The sequence below is a fragment of the Hemicordylus capensis genome, chromosome 2 (assembly GCF_027244095.1).
Source record: "Hemicordylus capensis ecotype Gifberg chromosome 2, rHemCap1.1.pri, whole genome shotgun sequence".
NCBI classification, from domain to species: Eukaryota; Metazoa; Chordata; class Lepidosauria; order Squamata; family Cordylidae; genus Hemicordylus; species Hemicordylus capensis.
This window is the reverse complement of record NC_069658.1, coordinates 98469583-98492922: the sequence shown is the minus strand read 5'-3', so window position 1 is coordinate 98492922 and position 23340 is coordinate 98469583. Positions and strand designations below refer to the sequence as shown.

The 23340-nt window shown below is 42.6% G+C and overlaps 2 protein-coding genes across 16 annotated transcripts in view; both read right to left on the bottom strand.

Annotated features, from left to right (window-relative positions):
• Positions 1–5429, bottom strand: part of LOC128347663 (uncharacterized) — a 95351-nt gene extending 89922 nt beyond the window's left edge. For all 6 annotated transcript variants that reach the window (XR_008317648.1, XR_008317649.1, XM_053302595.1 and 3 more), the window contains exons 1-2: positions 3306–5429; positions 1351–1459 (exon numbers count right to left, since the gene is read on the bottom strand). Coding sequence is in view for 4 of the 6 variants with exons in the window: in XM_053302595.1 (XP_053158570.1) it covers positions 1351–1459; positions 3306–5406 (2210 nt within the window). In the remaining 2 variants the exon portion in view is untranslated. The remainder of the gene's footprint in view (positions 1–1350; positions 1460–3305) is intronic.
• Positions 5430–14795: 9366 nt separating this feature from the next.
• FRMD3 (FERM domain containing 3) overlaps positions 14796–23340 on the bottom strand; it is a 225423-nt gene continuing 216878 nt past the window's right edge. For 9 of the 10 annotated variants that reach the window (XM_053292931.1, XM_053292929.1, XM_053292922.1 and 6 more), the window contains one exon: positions 14796–20893. In XM_053292931.1, the coding sequence (XP_053148906.1) occupies positions 20295–20893 (599 nt within the window). In that variant the 3' untranslated portion in view covers positions 14796–20294. The remainder of the gene's footprint in view (positions 20894–23340) is intronic. The other variant, XM_053292932.1, reaches the window with a different exon arrangement.

Genomic DNA, 23340 nt, shown 5'->3' with positions numbered 1-23340 from the left:
CTAATGTATTTTGAATCATATATAATTGAATCAGTCCTGATTTCCAATTAACTTTTTTAATTAAACGGGGAAAGCTATGCAAAGAAAAGCGATGTAAATCAGAGTTCTCTTTAAATTGTCAGTGAGACTTAAAAAGGCTTGTCTACATGGGTGTCTTTGTAGATCATTAATATTGATGTCATGTGAAGTTAGCATTTATTTTAAATTAAAACAATTAAGAGACAAACACTCTGTGAGGGATTTATGGCCACAACTTTATTTAACAGATGACATAATAAGGTCATTCACACGGGCATTTGTGCAGGCGCTGGGGAAGGCTGAGGGGAAGGCAGGAGTCTACCTACCTTCCCCCACACAATCCTTGCCACTCCTGGACTTCGCTGCGCGGCCACACAACCAGCATGCAAGCTATTCTGGAACAGCGTGGAGAAAGCAGGCTGAATCCTCTTGTATTCCCACAATGCACTGCATGAGGAGCATGGTACACTGAGGAGCCGCTGCTCCTCCCCACCTGCCCCCCCCCACTGGCTCTATGGAAGCTCAGGCTGATGGCAGCCCAAGCTTCCACATGACTAGACAGTGAGGTAGGAGGTGCACACACACATACTCCTATCTCACTTTTAGCCCAAGTTTAAAACCCAGGCTATGGAGTTTGTTGTTCTCACAACCAGTCCTACAGCTCCCCTACCCAGGTATGGTTGGTCATGAGAATGACCTCAATATCAGTTAACACAACTTTGTGTAGAGCTTAGGGTGACATGCTAGGCCTCACTACAAGCTCTGTAGTGGACTGTTCAGAAAAATCCGGCCACAACCATCACCCATTCCTCATTGGGTTAAGCAACCGCAAAGCACCAGGGCAACTAATCAGGCCAGGGGTGAAACTCAGGGCCAAACAGCTGCTCGTTTCTTTGATTCTGTCCTGTCTTCAGAGATTTCTCCTTGCAAGATCACCCCCAGAGCTTTTAAGCGTGGTTACCATCCACACCAACTGCCTCAGAGCCCTGAACCCCATCCACCATAATTCCCAGACCAGTAAACACAGGCTCAACTCTCTCATCCACCTTGCAGACAAAATGGGCTGCTATTGGTCAGCTCTTCATCTCTCATCCTTCTCAACTCTTGCAGAAAGCTGGAAACAGTGGCCAATCAACTAAAAAAATAACCTCCCCATCAGTCCACTCCACAACCCCCAGCTTTGCAGGAACAGAAAGAAGAGGGACCACTTGTGCAATCTGCAGAGAACTACTATAAAATTGCCTTTCTCATGTGAAAGTCATCATAATAAATTCAATAAAATGCAAAATGCCAATGCATGCCAAATATTGGGTGGGAAACAAACAAACAAACCTTGGCTTCAGTTCTCCATGTGCATAAGATGACCATGCAATGCTGGCTTTCTCCCAGTGCCTCCTGGCCACATCTGTGCCAATTCTCCTTGTCTCAGATACCTTCTTTTCTGCAAAAGATGTGCCATAGTTACAATTAATTAAGAACAGCCCTGCTGGATCAGGTCCATGGCCTATCTTGTCCAACATCCTGTTTCACCCAGTGGCCCACTAGATGCCTCTGAGAAGCTCACAGGCAAGGGGTATTAACTCCACAACAATGATTTTAATTGTTTAATTGATTTGATGTTTTAAATTATTTTAATTGTAAACCATCCAGAGACACAAGTTTTGGGCGGTATAAAAATATATCAAATAAATAAATAAATAGTCCTGTTTATGTTACAATCTACGTCCATGTTATAATACACACGTTCAAACATTATAAATTCATGCCAGGGACAACCAAGCCAGCTTGATATAAATTTTGATAAGGTGGAATATGAATCCCACAAACAAACTCTGCTTTGTTAAATCTATGCCACAAGGATTGCTGTAGCTATTCTACCCAGCAATTATACTCATATCCTGTCTTGCTAGGTCCCAGCCTCTCTAAATCTTATGTTAAAAGAGCTATCTTCTATATATATATTTCTCTTAGGCGTACCTGTCGCTAACCCCATGCGTGTCAGCTCTCACGAGAGTTCGCAAGTTAGCTGCTGGCAGGAGACGAGGAAAGTGGCGGCGCCAGACAGGCGGGTGGGCAGAAGGTGGTATTAAATGTTAATATTAACAATTAATATTACAATATTAACAATAGTAATTAGCAAGCTGATCAACAGTTGTTTCACCATTGCACTCCTAGTTGTATTGTCTTGCTTGCAGTGGACAAATTTCCTGATCCATACATTACATAGGAGCCATTTAGATGTGCCACAACTTACTTACTTATTTATTTATTACATGTTATATCCTGCTCTTCCTCCAAGAACCCAAGGAGCCCCAGAGCGGTGTACTACATACTTAAGTTCCTCCTCACAACAAGCCTGTGAAGTAGGTTAGGCTGAGAGAGAAGTGACTGGTCCAGAGTCATCCAGTACCCAGAATGTTGGGGGCAATATGCTAAATCATTGTAAACCACTTAGAGAGCTCCGGCTATAGAGCGGTATATAAATGTAAGTGCTATTGCTATTGCTATTGCTATCCAGCAAGTTTCATGGCTGAATGAGGATTTGAACTTAGGTCACCCCGGTCCTAGTCCAGCACGCTAACCACTACACCACACTGGCTCTTCAAAGGAAACCAACAATAGCTTGGGACAGCACCATATCATTCACCCAACCCACATGATTTCTGAATGTACAAGTTACCAGAGTACCATGGGAACAAATCACTGAGAATTATTTTAAGGCTGTTAATGAAAATCACAACTGTGAGAAAAAGCTGGAAAAGCTATTCATTTATTCCCAGTTCTGGGCACTTCCAAGCTTGTCCTGAGAAATGCTGACATTTACTGGTAAATAATAGAAATAAGAATGAAAGTAAATCATTTATTACTACAAGTACTTGGGGGTCCTTAAGATGTAAATATCAGGATTCTCTGTCATTCCTCAGTGGGCTTCTAAATTCTTAAGACCTACCAGTAAAATGTTAACATTTGCCAAGTTTCTGACATTTAACATGCACAGATGCTTGAAATTATTACAACATAATACTTTGTGGTAGTGCAGGCTAGAAATATTAAAACTAATAGCAATACATCATATTTGTATGGATTTATATGTCTAAAAATGGGCTGAGTACTCTCTGGCACATTGAGAGAGAACAGAGTGAGTGTTGTCTAATTAAGCCTTCCCACAAAATATCTTGATTTGTATTCCATGTTTGTGATCATGTAGCTACTCCAAACTATTTAATTTTAAAAATAAGTCATTGATATACATAGCAATCTTCTAGAAAATGTCAGTCAAGTTTTACCTTTTGAAGTGTGTGAGTTTCTTGATTGTCTCTTGTTAGTCAATTCAAGATCAGTCGAAGGGTTGGGGCAACTATTTGTAAACAAAGGCTTTGACTCCTGTTCTTCAGGATGACTTCCCTGTTGCTTTGTAGCCTCAGTTCTTTCATCGTTATGGCAGCTCACTTCTGAAGCTTCAAAATCCTTATTCATATTTTCAGTATCCTCAGACTCATAGCTATTACTACTCTTACAATGACAGCATGAAGAAAATTTTACATCTTCAGAAAATCCTCTGAATACTTTACAAGAGAACAAATGCTTTTTATCTTCACGTTGAAGCCTTTTGGTCTCACTGAGACAGTTTAAGTAAAAGTAATATTTAGCCAAAACACTATTGTCATGGTTGGAAAAAGACATGAATTTGTCATTCCATAATAGCTTCTTGTGATCATCAACATTTACTTTTGGGACAAGGAACTCTTCTGAAATACTTTTGGGACCCATTATCAGTTTGATAACATCATCAGAGATATTTTCACTTACATCTTCTTGCACATATCTTTGGACTATATCAGACTTATGTGGTATACTGTCATCATCAAATTGTGGCAACATGTCTACTAGAATAGAGTTACAATTAATGCACAAGTTAGTACTTTTGTAACTGAGATTAAAACAATCTGGACTCACTTTAAAAGTACTATTTTCTGAAGGTTTCAGTAATGAATTATTACAGAAACTGCTAGTCTGTACAGTTGGTTCTTTCATCATGGATTTTAATTCTATTCCCCTTTGATCTGCATCACAGTTGGCTCCATTAGACACACCATCTACTTGTTCTTCTTCAGCACATTTCCACTCTTCAAAAATCTTACCCCTCCCTAGCATATGTTCTGATTTAGGTTCATTTCTTTCTTTCTTAGGTTCATCATCTTCCTTTAGAGGCTCAGCATCTAACAGCCTGTCCCTCGATGCATCTTTCCTTACCTCTGTCACAGGATCCAAAGAGATGTCTCTGTTTGTAGTCTGTTCAGTGGTGCTTTCTGCAGTATTGTTGGTCCCACTGGACCTGTCAGGTTTTACAGTCCATATGAAATCTTTGCACTTATGTTCTTTGATCTCCAAGATATTTTCTGTTCCTGGATTCCACTTTTCACAGCTGTCAGTCTTTCTTACAGAGGGAAGTCTGCCTCCCAGCTCTGATAAACTGAAACATTTCATGTTTTCTGGCTGAAAAAAGCTACTACTGTCAAGAGAACCTTTGTGTTCCTTTGTATATGGTGATGATGTATTCATTGCCTTCACATCTGGCAATTCTTCATCTGAACTGTCATTGAGAGGAGCCCAGAAATAATTTTCACTTTCATTCAAGCCTATTGCAGTTGTACATGAATCATTTGCCTGGCATGCAATTTGAGATTTCTGAAAACTGACATTTCTTGTGCTGTGGTGCATGTGGTCATCTGCTTCACATTCTCCTGAAATGTTGGTGGAGACCACAATATCCTTTTCTTCCCTCTCATGTTTGGTTATCTGAGTAAGGCATAAACTCTTGCTTGTAGAAGATAATATATTACTAATCAAAGAAGTAGGAGGGGACCATCTTGCAGCATGCTCTGAGCTATTTTCAAAGGGCACAAAAGGGATTGATCCAGTGAAAACATTTGCCTGTAAAAGCTGAAGATCTTCGCTGGTTTGGATTATCTCCTTTTCAGTGTCCTGATCTAGGATGTGAACTGACTTTGAACTTCCTTGCATGATGTCTCCAGCTGACTGTGAACTTTCTTGCATGCCATCTCTAACAGAAGATTTATTAAGAAACAATTCTGCCCAGCTTACAACATGTTTGAGTTTCTGTGTCTCAGGAACACCAACACCCTCAAGTAGTTTATTATCTAATTTTGAAACATAAGCATTGCTCAAATATTTTCTACATGTGTGCTCATCTGTAGTTCTTGGTTTTTGCTGCACTCTTGGATGCTTTATTCCAGAGAGTCTTTCCCCCCCATTTATTGTATCACTGGGCTGCTGAAGGTCAATTTTAATATTAGATACTGAATGTAATGGGGAACCTCTGGGGTTGGCCAAATTGGGGCTATTATTATCAAATGAGCCAACCATTGTCCTTCCACAGAAAGCTAAATGCTTACAGCGTAAGAACTTCAGGTTCTGAGTGCGCCGTGCATCAATTTCATTAATGGTCTCAGCAAAGAGTGGTTCTAATGCCTTATGAGATAAATGCTCCATCTGTAGAAACAAAACAAAACATAAATGAAAGCTACTGTAAATTGGGTATTATTATTGGAAATGCCAAGTTCCTTATAAATATATTCTACTTCAATTAATGCACAGGCCACATGTGCAACATTTCTTTGTTACACAGGGTACATTCCATGAATCTCACAGTCAAGTCCACCATCTTAACTGGCACAGATTATCTCCAAATGTCTTCTTTCATTGCCTCTAGTTTCCTTATTTTTTTTAAGGCTGGTTTTAAATGTGCTAAAAGGCTGGGTCTATTACAAGCATCTACCCAATTGTTGTTATTTATATAGCATCATCAATGTGCATGGTGTTTTACAAAGTATAAGAAGATGGGGCTGAATCTGAGTGCTTACAGTTTAAAATTTATCACAAGGCAGATGACAAAGGAAGGGAAAGGAAACTGAAGGAAGTAGTAAACAGGAAGAATATGCAAGTTTTGGCAAAACTTGGGCAGGAGGATACGAGGGTTGTGTCAAAAGCTTAATGGGAAAATTAGTTTTTAAGAAAGTAAGAGAAGTATTCCACGAGACAATTCCGGACATGAGAGGCAACAAGAAAAAAAGGGTGAGGTCACTGAGGGAACAAGAGACCTTTAGAAGCCTGGGTGTGGTGGAACTAGAAGAGTGAAGGCCACAAGGATGAACCATAAAGCAATGGCAGCCAATGCAGCTGTGGCTGGGGACGTGGAGGGCAGGGTAGGTGGGTGCAGAACGGGCCGAAGATATGTCTTTCTTCCACTCTTTTCGTCTCAGATGTCTCACTTGCTTTCTGCTCACCCCACCCCAGCTTTAAATTGAGCCACGCAGGCTGGTGATTGAGCCTCTGGTCATTGAGGCTCATGGGGCAAGGAGAGAGAAAGGCAGATGGGGTGCAGCAGAAAGAGTGGATGAGGCCTGTGCCTGCCTGCTCTGCCCTCTGTTCTCCTAGCTACAGCAGCACTGGGTACTACTGCCAGAAAAAACTGCAACCAGAAGTGTTATGGCTGCCATCAAACATTTACCTAGCATTATCCTGGTGCAGACAATTTAGTAATGAGCAAGCAGAACTTTTCACAGTACCGATTCAGCTCTTCTGTGCCCAACAAATCATATATACTAAAACTGTAATAGCAGAAACCATGTGTGAACAGGAGAAATGGCAACCTAGGACATACTGAATGATGTTGCTGTTTGCTTTGGTTTTTTCTTCTTTCTTTTTTTAAACTTTTCTCTTCCCTGACACTTTTCCCTTTTCCATTTTTAAAGAATATTCTGCAGTTTCTGCTGAGGCAGGGAAGAATTGCCAGAACTCCATACTCTAGAGTTCATGTCCCATTAAGATTTTAATAGAAGGAACTTTTTCATGAGCTCTACTTATCCTGTCAGTTCAACAACAATGCAAAAGAACTTTCTGAGTAAACAAGATGCTGTACTGTTGCTGAAATAAAGCAAGCATAAATCTGATTAGTATTCTACATGGGAGCTGTGTGTGTCTGTTTTAATATTAAACAGAAAGGAGTGGAAAGAGCTGCACCTGCCAGCAGCACTGTGCATTCAGGGCAACTCAGGTTCAGCAACTGAAATGAAAGCTCTGACATCCTCCAAACTTTGTTCTCATCCACAAAAATGATGGAAATGCAGATATACACATATACCACACAGACTATCTGCAATATGGAACTCATATATTTGGAAATATCTAGTCTTTTTAGACCAAGATCAAAAAGTGTTTAAACACCTTTGAATACTCATCAAGAAAATAAAGACTGTAGTTTTGACAGTGAAAAAGACAGTTCTATAAAACAAACTATGTGCACTTGGTTAAATCACTATTAATCAACCAACCAACCAAACACATTCTCTCTCAACCTAACTTACCCCATAGAGTTGTTATAAGCCAAAATAATTCAGTTCCTTAAAGAAAGGATAAGATATAGCAAATCAAATACTAGATCACAAGACTTGTATGTCAAAGTAGTTACAGACCAGCAATAAATACTTATTCATTTGACATAGTCTCAAGTTGCCATCTAGAGGAATAGCTCGATTGTACTCCTGTTTTAACAGAATGATACAGGAGGCAGGTTATTAATTCAGTTCATTTTCAATATTGCTCATATAAGAAGGGCAGCCCATAAGGGAAATAAATGTTAGTCTGGAAGGAGAAGTGAAAAGGGTGGAAGAAAGGCAACCAGGGATGGTGTGATAAAGACAGACAACAAAGACACGACAAGAAATAATGAATGCAATTCCACTCTTCATTTCCCCAACGAGACAGGTGACATTTTGAAAAATTGTTAGATAAACTATCCTTGCTTCATGCTAATTAATAACTGAAGGCAATGATGTGGCTTATTAAAAGGGGGGGGGCGCTATATTGCTGTTACCAGGATTTTCTAGTAATAAGGCCATTTTGCTCTGTTTAATCCCACTGCATATGTCAACATGGTATTACATGTTGTCATAAATAAATATGACAGAAATATGCTCTGCCTATATTTCTTATACACACAATGTTGTCCCAATTCAGAGATTTCTTGCAGGCCAACAAGGGTGGCTCTAGAGGAGGGCCCACAAGTTTGATGTGTATACATGCCGCACCTCCCACCACATTCTGAATGTTCTCAATGTACATATGCTTGTTTCAACCCGTGATTTGCAAATAAACTCTGCAGTATAGTGTATCGGGGCAGAGAAGACACGTCAGACTCGGCAACGCTCTTCTTCCCGGAATGCTTCATCATGCTAAAGCTCTGTGGGTCAAAACCTGGCTGAAGAAACCTGCAGAGAGACGAGGTCGGAACGTTGCATCCTTTGCTGCCGCTCTTTTAAAAGACAGGCAGGATCTCTGTGGGTATCTGGCAACCCTACTCACGAGTCTGGACCGGCTAATCACAACAGGCAACTAGACGAGGTTCTCGAAAGCCACAGTTTGACCAACTGCTGGAAACCCACCTCAACAAGTGGCAGAGTCCAGGCTCCCAGTCATCATGCCCCTCTCGAAGGAAGCCCGGCCTTGCCGGGGAGGGGGAGAGGAGGGGAGAGCTCTGCCAGCTGGCGGTGCCTCTGGGACCGGCTCGCCCGCCTCACCGTGCAGCCAGCCGCCCGCTTCTGTCTCGGTCGCAGCGCCGCGTGGCTCTTGCTTGAACACTTAGTGGCACTAGCAATCGGCCGCCAGAGCCGGCTGGTAAAAGGAATGACTCCCGCGTCTGCAATGGAGGCAGACGGGCCCACCCAGATCAGGATGCCGGCTCGGTGACCCTCAACAGCCAGCAGCCCGCAAGAGCAGGAAGGAGACGAAGGAAAGCGCACCGCCTCCAGCAGTCAGCCGCCCTCCGCCTCCAGCCTAAGCAAATGTGTATCTTGCTGTCCCCCTGGAAACCGCCGAGGGTGGAGTCAGCTAGGACGCTGCCGAGAGGCGCGGCCCCGCTCAAACAGGCAGAGCGAGGGCAGACCTTCTTGTCTTTACCGAGAGCGAGCGAGCGAGAGGTTCCCTTCCTCCCTCCTCCTCCTCCGTCCCTCCCTCCGGCTCCCGCCTCTTCACAGCCCACTGCCCTCTTTCCCCTTCGAGGTGGTTGCTCCCTGTGGCGCAGTCCGCGTCGAAACGAAAACGTCTTGTTTTTTCGATGCATCTGCCTGCTACTGCCTGGTGTCCTTTCTTTTCTTCCCTCGTCTCCCTTCCGTCCCAGGGCGCCACAGAAGTAATCTGAACTAATCGGGACTTTCTTCCGAATACAGATACTTGACTCCAGAGCTCCAAAGAAACTAAGCGCAGCGCGCGCGCCCGCGCGCACACACGCAGGCATCTTGAGCCCACGAGGAGGCACTGCGGCACTGGCAAAGAGAGCAAGATTCCCTCCTGCGCTCGCTCTGCTCCCGGGCATTTCCCTTTCAAAACAACTTCGCTTTATCTCATCCTCCTCAGTGCAGAGCCAATGGGGAAAGGATGGGGCCAAAGCTCAGAGGTAAAGCATCTGCTTGTCGTGCAGAAGGTCCCAGGTTCCTTCCAGAGGTGCACCTAGGTAATTTTGGAGCCTGGACCTGAAAGCCTTTGGGGGGCCCCCTACTGCTCTTGCCCCTGCCAATAGATAAGTTGCAATGCATTTTTTTTTTTTACACCAGAACATGTTCAGGGAAAGCTGGAAACTTTTTTTTAAAGAGGAAGATATTCCGAATAAGATGCTTCCCACTGTCTTGCAGAGAGATACCACATTTTGCATGGACAATCCTGCCACTTAAATTAGTAGACCACTCAGCATTTGGAAGCCCCCCCAAACTTGCAGGAGACTGGACCTCTGCCAGGAAGTCCAGTCCAAAGAGCACCACAGGTTCCATCCCTGGCTGGAAAGGCTTCTGCCTTTGAAACCTTGGAAAGCTGCTGTCAGCCAGTGCAGACCATACTGAGCTCAATGAACCAACAGTCTGATTCAGTATAAGGCAACGTATGTTCCCATGTCATTGTTTAGTGGTGAGCTGTGTGCACAGGAAAGGATCACAATCCAGCAGAGCTAGATAGACCTCTGCTTGAGGCCTTGGGAAGCCACACCTGCCAGAGAAAGCAGAATTGGACTAGACAGAGACTGCCTATAAAAGTTTCATTTGTTCAGTTCTGCCAGTGCATACTGAGGAAGAAAATGGGAGAGGAACTGTATTGGATACCTCAGCACTCATTTGACTTTTACTTTGTTTTCAGCTGACCTTCAGCATCTGCACTGAATTTTTTTGGGATCTTTGCCGCAACCTGCTGTAAAAGTTGATTTCACCGTTCCAGTTGCACCATCTTGGAAAGGAGAGAATGCTTCCACTAAGATGCAGTCCACACAAATGGTTGTTCCATGTCAGCAGTCTGAAGTTTCCTTGGCTAAGTGCTCATGGAGACAACTATCATGTTTGAACTGGGTGGCCACAGATGTGGTGGGCAAAAGTTTCTAATGTATGTTGTAGCTGTCTTGATCCTGAGAATTCCTGCTTGCCACACCTGCCGTTGCCTAGTTCATACATTATGCTTGTCTAGGCTAATGCATTTCCAGATATAGTTCAGGACTGATCAAATGGAGAGAAAATGTACTGTGTAAACTAAAATATGAAACAACAAAAATACTATGAGTTTAAAATGACAAAATGTGTGTGGGCCAAAATCCTAAATTAACCATGTTCTTAGCTAATGTGGTTTGTTATCTTGTGTGGGTTAAGCAAGTCTGTCATTGTTCCTTCCCTTGCCATCTCTTACCTTTCCGTCAGCTGCTGCTTTGGTCCCTCCTGCCTAGACACTCAGAACAGGTGAACAAACACCCTAATGTGCTTATTTTACAACTGGTTTGTAAGAAATGGGATTAGTTTTTCTTGCATAGTTCCCAAAATCTTACTGTGACATGTGAATGTACTACTGTAACTTCAGCATGGAAGAAATAGGAAACAGTGAGTTTACCTGTAAGTTTAAAAATCATTTATACAATGTAAATATAATGAAATTTGTTAAAAATGTAAATATAAGTTTTTGCAGGGTAAGAAAATTGTGACAAGTGGGAGAGAAATAACGAAACAATAGGGATACCATTCTTATCATATGATCACCCAGCTTCTTTGATTACAGCAACAGATGTTAAAGGGGTGCAATTCAGAAGCACCATGATACACAATACACACTATTTTGCTGTTATAATCTGCATTATGGCAGGTATAATAAAATGCCACAAGCAAACAGGACCTATCCCTGTGGTGAAGGATTGCCTGAGACAATACACCACATTCTTTTTATACTGCTCCTCTTATAAAGATTTATGTGCCAGGTTGATTACACCATTGTTATTGACTAGGCCAGGTAGGGATGAATCTTACCATACACTGCTTCTCCACTCTGATAATTATGTAGACACTACCCAAAAGGCAGCTCATGTTTGCTTGGCAGCCATTAAAACTAGGCAACAAAGCACTTCCGATGAGATCTAATTTGATCTTCTATGATCTTCTATTTGATCATCATATTTAATTTGGCCTATTGTATTCATTGTATTGTATAATGCTACCAGGGGATGTTTGGGGTTTGGGCTTTGTGCATCTGATCATTGATTGTAAATAAAGTTTCTACAGTTTCTTCTTCTAAATCTCTGTTGTCAACAAATCCGCTGAATAAGTGTAGCTGAGCATATTTTCACTTCAGGAAGTGTTTCCACATGGGAGAAAATGAAAGAAATATGTTAAGTGAATGAATGAAAATGGCACTGGTCGCACTCCTTCACTGCACGTGACATTTCACATACTGATATGAGGTACAATGGCCGATGGCTTACTTTTTACTACATTTTCAGACTAGAATTTGAAGAGAGAGTTGTGATAAGTGATAAAAAAGATTTCCAAATTCTTCACTGTCATTAAGGGACTTTTAAATTGCTGAGCTTTAATTCAGAACCATTTTTAGCTTAAGAGGTCTGGCATATTGAACTGCATATGTCCCAGTGTAATGTCTTAAATGGCTCATTGTCAGGATCCCTATTATTATGTACAAGATTCCCAGTTCCTGAGAAATATTATATCCTATTTTCTCCTCAGTTGCAGAGAACATCGAAGAACATTAAGAGATTTATACTTTACTGATAATGAGTAAATCATTATTTGGGTTGTATTGTGTCAGTTTGTATGAGGAACTAAGCTGGTCTGATACAGTACAACCCAAATTATGATTTACCCTTATGGTTTATGAAGCATAACAAACAATAGCCTGGTTCAGAAATCACACGAAACCAGGAGCATAGCTATAAATGAGCAAGGGTGTGGGGACAACTGTCCTTGGGTCCATGAGGAAGGGGGCCCACCACTTGGGTAACAACTTGCTCTCTGCTCTCATCCTCATGCCTGTGGGGAGTGGCCCTTTTCACTTTTTCTGCCAGGCTCCACTCCAAGCTTGCCATGCTCCTGCATAAAGCCATGGTTTAAGCATTTAACATGACAGTTATGAGCCTCAGGCTTGTACTCTCCTGAACATGTGAGGAGAAGTTGTTTTCATCTGTGCGATAGAACAAGTTAGGATTTATCACTATGTCCAGAACTCGGAAATCCCACCTTCAGATTCAATCTGAGTTTCATATCGTTACTTGTTTGTAAACTGAAGTTAGAGCGAGCCATAATTTGCTGATTTCAGACTTCACAACAAATCCTGTCTTGGTCTAAATCATGAATGGAAGTTGGAAAAGTCATCTTATGTGTGGTGTGTTTGTGTGTGTGTACAGTGCACAAGCCTGAAGCTTGCAATCAACACACTAAACCATTATGAGCCCATTGTGTCATGACCCCAGATATAGGACTGCTCCAACTGGGGGATAAAGTGGACAGTTCAGGGAATGTGATGGAGTGGGAAGACCCTATGATCCAGACCCAAGCCACCAGGACCCCAGACATCAGGGGAATCTGAGCTAGCACCTAAATCACAACTCCAGGACACAGCTCTACATTTTCCTCTGACTTGGGGAGTTCCCTGAGGATCTGTCAGCTCTAGAATAGGCCCCCCACAGCTGCCAGAGATAGCACTTGAGCAAGGCCCCTTTAAGAAACAGAATTTCTTAGGGAGGGGGCAGAGCCAATTCACTCTGTCGGCAACAGCAATAAAAACTGGAATTCTGCTCCAAGAAGCTGCTGAAGCAACATTTTATGAAGCCATGCACAGCTCATGTCCCTGCTCAAGGCTAGCAAAGGTTCCTATTCCTTTGTCTTTGGAGATGTGTCACTCCTGGATCCCTGCCAAGTGGAAATCCAATAACAATACTAATATTCTGAAGTGTCAAAAGATCCAATATTATTTATTTATTATTTATTCATTCTTTCTTATATACTGCCTCCGCCAAAGACTCTAGGTGGTGAACAACAATACCAATTACAATTAATTAAAATAATAATAATAATAATAATTATTATTATTATTATTATTATTATTAAAGGGCAAACACTATATTAATACTATCTATTGGATTGGATCGGATATTGTCTATCGTCCACAGGCCTGCTATCTAGTCCAGCATCCTGTTTCCCAAAATGGCCCACCAGATGCCTCTGGGAAGCCCACAGTCAAGAGATGAAAGCATGCCCCCTCTCCTGCTGTTGCTCCTCTGCAACTGGTATTCAGAGGCATTCTGCATCTGAATCTGGAGATAGTCTATAGCCGTCAGAACTAGTAGCTACTGATAGACCTGTCCTCCATAAATTTGTCTATAAGAACATAAGAACATGTTTTGCATGATCTTTGAACCAGGCCAATACATGTAGACCTTGACTTAAAATGCTCTGAGTTAAGAAGAGCAGCACTTAATATTTGTAAATTGCCACCTTGTTTCAATTTTACAACTGTATTTCAACTTTACAACACTTGCTGTAGGAAAAGGTGCTACTAGATGGCTGCTAGTGAATGGGCTAGAGAGGAGGAGGAGGTGACAAGCGTGGTTCAAGCTCACATTGTCACTGAAAATGGCAGTCCTGGCAGCAGCAGCTGCATCTGAGGTTGCAGAGGGATTGGCCGACTCGCCCATCCAAGAGGCCCCACCACCACAACTGCAGCTTCCACTCTTAGCTGATATACTGTGAAAGTGAGATGTAGATAGCCTGGCATGCTCCACATGCCATTTCCTGCTCACCCTTTTAACTTTCCTGTCTAACTGTTGCCCAGGAGAATATAGAGGTGAGCTACCCAGTTGCCTCCCTCCTTCCATGGAAAACTGAGTCAGGGCCAGGAAGGGACTGGAAAGGGAGTGGGTGGCAAGGATAAGCAGCTTCTGATTCTCCACTATCAATGTATATGTTCTATGTCTGCACGTCTGTGAGTGACGTACCACTAGCTTTGACACACACACACAAAACTCAAAAAAGGGATCCGGTCTTGGTTCAGGAACCAACCTCCCATTTATAACATTGTATAGCGAATAGTGGGGCCGTTTGCTACACAATGTTTAGCAAAATAGTTTCCAAATTGAGATGTTATGACTTGACACAGTTTTCAGGCACCAATGGTGTCGTAAGTCTGAGGACTTGATGTGTTTTTGAATAATACGGCTTAAGTTTGTTTTAGTTTAAATATGTGTAGACTTCTCACATTCAGATTCTAAATATTTTCAGTATAACCTTGGTAGAATAACTGTTTCATGATGATGATGTGCTGGTGTAGCTGTAAATATACCCAGTCTTGTACACTGTATTTCTGGCACATCAAGTCTTAGGAATGGATCATTAATCACTTCTTCCAAAATCCATGCCTGTGATTCAAGAAGTAATAACCCAAGCTGCTGTCCTTTAGCAAATAACTTTATTATACAATAAAGAGTATATCATGGCAGGGTGGCTTTTTTCAGTGTATTTTTTTTTATTAGGGAGTCCTATCATTATACGAACATATAAAACAATCAAGATGTTGACATAGAAATGTGAAATTCACTTTACAAAGATAAGGCTCAAGTTTACAGGTACATCTTCCCCTAGGTTTTGTGTGTGTTTGCATTTCAATGAAATAAACTCTATTTTATTCTTCCCAGAGTTGTTTATAAATATCAGACAAATCACAAAATAGATTTCAAGTACATAACATTTTACAATATATTCCAAGCACAGACAGAAATACACAATACTGTACCTATGAACTCTTCATATGCAAGTGCTGTCATTTCCAACTCTGGATACAAGACTTAGTTTCACTCTATGCAGTACATGCTGTAGATTATATACACCCCCCCTCCCCAACCTCTTTTAATTTTTATCTGATCTCTAGAAAAGATGTATCATACAAGCACTCATTATTTGATGGAATTCACCGTAAGAAAACTATAAAGGGTCAAGGATGTGTATATACATCTATACATTCCATGTACATGCACTTGAGTTTAACCCTACATATATCCTTATTGCACAGTTCATTCTCTGAGGTAATCTGTTCCTCATGCAGCTCAAACCTTCCCTGATCAAATGAAATCATATAATAAACAAATTCTCCAAATAGCTTCTGCTGCTCTATGACATGGACAAAATTACATTTTACAACTCAGGACCGAACTGTTCATAATTAAGGGGCTTACTCCAAAATCCTTATGTGCTTATTCAGCCTTGCTCAAAAGTGATTCCCACTATATCCAATGGGCTTACTTCCAGGTAAGTTTTAATAGGATTGTAGCCACAGTAAATATAAATATTTATTTGTATATGTATATATGGCCCAGGATATAGAGCTTGGTTATATTTTTTGCACACTATATGCAAGCTCTATGTTGCCTACTTCTATAACCATAAGCGCCTAAAATGTGGATGACTGTTGTATTTGTTTTGGAAACTAGAGACAGACTTTCCTTAATAGATTCTTGTTTCAAAGGAGAGGATTCATTTAGAAGGTACAAACTGATTAAATAAGCATCAAATAACTGATTGGGAATTATTCACAATGAGAATGTGTAAGTTAGGACAGTCAGGACTTTAAGGTAAAACAAAGAAAGTCTTCAACAGTTGAGACACACAGGAACAATTAATAAAGATACTAGGGATATACATGAACCTGTTCGGCATTCTATTTTTAGAACCCCCACATTTGAACTGGTTTGAACACGAAGGTGGCTTTAAGGATGTGGGAGGGTGCACTTCCCCCTCCGGTGCTCTGTGTATAAATAGTCCGGCGGGGTGGCACTGTACCTCCTTGCCGCCCCATTGTTTCACTGACTGGAAGTGCCATGCACGTGTGCACATGTTGTGTGTGCGTGCAACGTGTGTTCACCCACAATGCATGCACGGCACTTCCAGTCACCACACAAGGCACTTCCGGACAGTGAAACAACAGGGCAACAAGGAGGTACGCTGCTGTTCCGCTGGACTAGTTATACACAGAGTGCTGGAGGGCAAAGCATGGGGGGTAAGTGCAGGGGGGGTGATAAGTGCACCCTCCCCCATCCTTAAAGCCACCCCTGCCCCACCATTGGCTTGAAGGGAGGCAGTTACGTACACTAAAAGATACTGCTGAAAAAATGTTTTTCTAAAAATGAACTAGGGTTTTACCATTGTTTTTCAGGAGATGGAGGACAAGCAAAGGCAAATCATATGGGGAAAGTTTCCAATCTAGTCAAATGGACAGAAGAGGTAACAAATCTGAGACTTGCACCCTGATCCAGCAACTAACTTGAGGGAGTTCTGAAGCACACACAGATTGCCCACAGAGACCTGGACCAGGAACTCAGTGAGGCTGTTCTCACACTCAGCCTAACCCAGGCTAGGGATGCACAGCCTAGTTTAAGCTGTGCCTGAGAACTGCCAGAATTTGACCCAATTCCAGCGGGCCAGCACTGCCTAGCCTGGCTTTTAAGCCCAGCTGTTAGCCGGGGTTAAGGGAGTGAGCACTCCCTTACCCCAGCTACCTGCTTCCCACCTGGCTGCAAACAGAGCTGGGCACTCTTGGGAGTATCCCACAATGCAGCGCTGCATTGTGGGCTTCACAGAGGCTGGGACAATGAGTCCTGTCCTCCAATCTCCGTGCGGAGCAGGGCTGACTGTGTGGGAGCGTGGAGCGCACTCCCACTGAGCCATGAAGGATTGTCTGGGGGGTGGGAGGCAAGATTTGGGAAGTCTTTCCACTGCATGCATGCCCGGTAGGTTGTGTGAACGGCCTCAAAGTTTCCTCTATACAGAAGAACAGAACATTCACTGTAAAAATTAAAGACAATCTGATGTGCAGTTAAGCACACTTAACTGCATGAGAATCACTAGGACTTAACCACACTGAATTGTGACCTAAATTGTGCCATGCATTTATTTTTACAAGTTAAAGATGATTTCTAAGAAATATTATACAGCCAACAGGTTAGACTGTTCATAATAAAACTATGAAACATGGTTGCTGTCAAGATGAATGACAGAGATATTTTATGCATACATACTAGGGAGAGTAGAGCCCCATTCAAACATTATGTTGTATGTGTGTGGTGATGTCTGTACACACATGTGAGAATGACTGTAGCTGCATTGATTTTAAAGGTGAACCTTTAAAGGTGAGGACAGATAGACCTGTCCTCCATGATAAGTTCATGGAGGACAGGTCTAACGGCTACTAGTCTGAGGGCTGTACAGGCCACCTCCAGCTTCAGAGGCAAGCTGCCTCTAAGTATCAGTTGCAGGGGAGTAACAGCAGGAGAGAGGGCGTGCCCTCAGCTCTTGCCAGTGGGCTTTCCAGATGTATCTGGAGGGTGACTGTGTGAAACAGGATGCTGGACTAGATGGGCCTTGGGCCTGATCCAGCAGTGCTGTTCTTATGTTCTTATGAAGTTTATTGCTGCACCTGTGTTCAGCGTAACATGTGAATAATTGTCCCTGTGTACAAATCTGTACCTGTGTACACTATACACTCATTGTAGGAGTACTGAACATAACATGTGAATAGGGTTATCATCTCACTGAAATTAATAAGAATTATTCCCAAGTAAATACACATAGGATTGCAGGGGAAAGTACTTATACATGGATACATTCTCTAGAACAAATAAATAGCAACTATTTTGAAGAGTGAATGTATTTTTCAAACAGGAAACATCCACTGACTTCAACGCAGTAGCAGCCGGTGAGGGTGGAGGTGGCGGTAGTGACAGGAGCAGTGGGAGACACCTTTAAAAAAAATTAGCACGTGCTTACCAGCGTCACTACAGCACCAAGCAGTGGCGCTCCACTCGGCATCCTGTGTGGGGCAGCAGTGTGGTCCTGGCCTCTGTGCATGCACAGAGGCCAGGGCTGCACTGCCTCCGCATGTGGAATGCTGGGCAGAGCATCGCCACTCCGCACGGGATACAGGGCAGAGCACCACTGCTTGGGACAGTTTGAAGGTGCTGTGGTAACGCTGGTAAACACCTGCGAATGTATTTTTTAAAGTGCCTCTTCCTGCCCTCCGCCGCTGCCACCTTCACCAGCTGCTACTTCTTCAATGGGAGGTTTACCTGAGTCAGGACTGAGAGTCTTTTGTTGGTATAGTTAAAGAGAAGGGGAAAGTACTGTACTGAGCAATCAACAACGAAGAATAAAAAATGAAAATGTGTTTTCTTTCAAAGCTGGGTACTAGGATCTATTGAGCTTTCTACACACACATGATGTTTATGCATTTATAGATTTATTCTTCTGAATTTAGAGCTACACAGGAGCTACAATCCTCAGCACATCAAGACAACATAGATAACCACACACCACTGCCATAGGGACATATTTATGAATAAATCATGTGCATCCATTCTCACTTATATTGGGTAGGACAGACAGTATGCACAGGAAATAATAACATGAAATGGTGACTCTGGGAGTTGTTATGAAACAGTAATTAATGGAATCAGGGACTAAGAAAGTTGTTTCCAAATGTCTTGGATTCTGATGGGGGAACTGATTTTGAGAAGTCTTTGTCTTTAGAGACAGACTCTGCAAAATTATTCCTTACCCTCAAATCCCAAAGACTGGTTTATTTTTAACTTACCTATTTAAGTAGGTCTATCTAGACATTTTAAAGCCACCTCTCTATATTATGTACAATAATTTACAATTAATCCAAAGATCCCTAAACCTCTTACAAAACTGTACTTGCACTGCCTTGCAAAGACTTCTCATTACCACTGACTAAGTGTCAGGTGGCGAACCACAGGAAAAAGCTGAATTGCCTTCTTGTCAAAACCACAGACTCCTCTTCAGCTTTAGAACCACCAGAATGAAACAATATATCCTGGTTAAGATGTGTGCACCTGTCAATATAAATGTAAGTTGGTGGGGGGTCTTTGCATGGGAGGTCCAGAGGAAGAACAGGTGGTCACCTCATTCCTGCATGCACTGGTTTCCCCCTACAAATCGGCTGATTTTCCCTTAGGCTGGGCTTCTTCTAGTCTTGGCACCCAGTTAGGGGGCAAAGAATAGAAAAATGATCCTGGGAATGAAGGAGTTGCAGAGAAGAATCAGTGGATGGAAGAAGGATTAAGCATTTTTTCCTTCCAGCCAGTTCTGCCCAGCAAATGGCCCCCATATTAGCATCACAAGACAAACACTGGGAAAGTGTTTACTTACCCCAGATTTACTTCATAATGTGTAGTGCTATCCTCAGGCTTTTAATCATTTTGTGTCATTTCATCTCTATCCAACAGACCCTACCTGCACTTAAGTGAACATCCTACTTATCCTACCCCAGTTACCCACCATGTGCAGATCTCTAAGAACGTCATTCTTGGATTTTTTTAAAAGCATTGCTAAAACATTTTTAAAATTCATGACATGCCCTTGTACATTTATTTTACCAATCTGTACATTTAAATAACTTCAGAAGTTGTCTTTGCTAAAAATTTACCAAAATCTTGTAAACACATAAAAATATTTTTAAAAATGAAAAAATCAAACCAAGAAAGAAACCCCAGCAATCAACATTGCTTGTATAGGCATTGGTTAGTAGAGATTGTTTTACTAAGGAGTATATTCAAAAGTATCATCTTCTCTCTGTTGCTAATGCTTAAATGTAATACATCATGGCTTGTAATGGTGCAGATGATAAATTTCAGTTCTGCTCAATCATTGATAAAAACAGACAAGAGCAAATAAAAATCAAATTGCTTTTTGGTTATTGAAAGGCCACCATGTAGCTAAATCAACTATTTAGTTATGGAAAGGAAACTTAAGAATGTTGAAGTCCACTATAGATCAAAATGATGTCTGATGGCCTCAAGAATATTGCAAGCACCTAGTTCTGACTGAAATTCACTAGTTTTGAATGTAGCCCTTAGTCATGTCGCATATTCTTAACCTTTAAGAGCTGCCAAACAAGTGACTAACAAAGTTTATTTTGCAAGTCACCCACTGTCTAAGAGGACAGTAATATTCAATGTGAAACTGCTGAAACTCTGGTGTCTGGCGGATTTCATGGAGGAAGGAGATATCAAGGTCCGATTCCAAGAGCACAAGCAGAAGAGGGAAAACAACCAGCAATATTCCAAGCCCAACGAGAAGAAGTCTGGAACAACTCTTAATGACAGCATTTACCTTTATGTTGCCCATCAAAAAGTCATAGCTCCACCTAAGTGCTTTCCGAGCTTCTTTCAGCTCCTCTTCTTCTGCAACCAAAAATGCATTTTCATCTGCCTCAAGTTCCTCAAATGAATCTGTATCTTCTTTCTCATTGTCTGACCTTGGAGAAGTTTGAAAGAGTAGGTCGATCTCCTCATCATTAATGGGAGTGGGGAGCAAGCTGGTGCTTGGATTGTATACCAATTCAGAGATTGTCAAAGGTTCCTCCTTGATTTTCTCATCCTCCTCAATGGAAAGATCTGAACTATCATCTCCTTCCTTAGAGGGAGAGTTAGATATCATAGGTATTGAAATATCATCTTCCTTCGGCAGCTGGATACCTATAAAAGTAAAATATATGCTAAGCAATCATTTCAAGAAGATCTTGTTTTAAAGCTGTACGCAAAACCATGCAAGGAAGTTTCCAGAGACATAATCCAAACATTTACTGAAATGGGTTCATTTCAAAATAGGAATAAAAAAGTTTCTCACTTTTCAAAATCTTATGGTATTATGACCATCTTATGGTATAATGACAATTTTTCACTTTAATAGTAATAGTTTTATATCCAATTATATAATCACCTAGAGTGACATTTAGGTTTATGCACCAGAAAGCAGTTTAGCCTTACCAAATATTGGACAGAAGAATCATGCAGAAATTTTAACAGCTATAGGTCAGTTGTGGAAAGACAACATTGATGGGCTAGATATACATTACAAGTTGAATTTTCCCTTGAATAAATGGTGTCGGTTGCAAAAAAACAACAACAAAAACAAAGAAAGAAAGAAAGAAAGAAAGAAAGAAAGAAAGAAAGAAAGAAAGAAAGAAAGAAAGAAAGAAAGAAAGAAAGAAACAGACGTATTCCAACCTGATATGGCATAGTATTATGAATGTGTGAGATAAACCCAAACAACCCCTGGTATATCTCCCTTAACTTCATTTATTTGTTAAGAGCAGTTGAGGCAAGAATGAGCTTTAGAAAATACACTCAATGTATTTAGGAAATACACTCTATACACTCTTAAAATTGATTACTGCAGAAGCCCTGCAGCATTGGGAGAGACCACCTGCTTCCTAGACAGCCCCCAGGGTGAGAGACTGGTGTGGGCTGTCTGCCTGTTGCTGTGTTGAACATCTGCCTGCAGGAGTGGGGGGAGAAGGCAAGTCCACCTGCCAGACCCCTGCCTGACCTGCAGAACTGTGGCCTTTGGCAGTGGCTGCTTCGCAGGATCAGGGCCAGGGGTAAGTCAGCAGTTCTTGCTACCCGCTGACCAGAGGGGCTGTCTCTGGCCCTATATAGGAACGCTGCCTGTGGTGGCGGGCATGCCACTGAAGGGGTGACACCAAAGGGCCTTTGCGGGAGCCACTTCGGGGGACAGCGAGGGTGAGGGCCAGGCCTCTTGGCCAAGGTATTTGCATGTGGGCGAGATTTAATAAAGGGGCTTCTGTTTTAACTAGTCCTGGGTGAGGATCTTTTAGAATGTGTCTGGGCTTACCTGGAGATGGGGAGACAGGGGGCGTGTCCACTGACTGTGGGGCAGCCATTCCGGTGGTGGTGGGGAACAGAAGAAGTAATGTTGGCAGGTCAGCAGGCCGTTACAGGGGAAGGGAACACAGAAATTTACTAGCTGTTTCCCCTTCCGGCTGTCCTGCCAGCTCTTAGACCTTGGGAAGCAGTGCCAACCACCCAAGGAACCTCACCTTGCTCCTCTGTAATGCCAGGTCAGTCCAGAACAAATCAGAAACCATCCATGATTTGATTCTGGATGAAGCTGCCAACCTAGTACGTATTACAGAGACCTGGTTGGGGGAGGCTGGGGGCCCAGTGTGGTCCCAGCTTCTTCTTCCAGGGTACTCTGTTGAGGAGTGGGTGAGGGACCGGGGGCGGGGAGGTGGAATGGTTGTGGTCTACAAGAATAATATCCCCCTTACCAGGATCCCTGTTAGAGTGTCAGACCATATCGAATGTGTGTACTTAAGTTTGGGGACCAGGGATAGACTGGGACTTCTGTTGGTATATCGATCGCCCCGCTGCTCAACAGAGTCCCTAACTGAGCTGACGGACTTGGTGTTGGAGTGGCCCAGGCTTGTGGTGCTGGGCGACTTCAATGTTCATTTCGGGACCAATTTGTCCAGGGCGGGCTCAGGAGTTCATAGCGGCCATGACGACTATGGGCATATCTCAGGTGGTCTCGGGACCGACGCACATTGCAGGTCACACGCTTGATTTGGTCTTTCACTCTGATCAGGGTGGTGTTCCGTGGGTGGGGACTCCTGTGATCTCCCCATTGTCATGGACGGACCACCATCTGGTTAAGGTTGGACTCACAGTCACACCCCACCTTCGCAGGGGTAAGGGACCTATTAGGATGGTCCGCCCAAGAAGGTTATTGGATCCAATAGGATTTTAAGAAGTCTTGGAGGGATTCAGTGTTGGCTCTGCCGGTGATCCTGTTGATGTCCTGGTGAAGAATTGGAACAGCAAACTCACCGGGTGGTAGACATGATCACTCCTAAGCATCCTCTCCGACCTGCTTCAAAACTGGCCCCTTGGTATATGGAAGAACTACGGGGGCTGAAGCGGTGAGGTAGATGACTGGAGCACAGGTGGAGAAAGACTTGGCTTGAATCCGACAGATTAGAACATAGAGCTCATTTGAAGACCTATGCTCAGGCAATACGTGAGGCAAAGAAGCGATTCTTTTCTGCCCGTATTGCATCCGCAAGTTCACGTCCGGCGGAGTTGTTCAGGGTTGTGAGAGGGCTAGTATGTGCCCCTCCTCC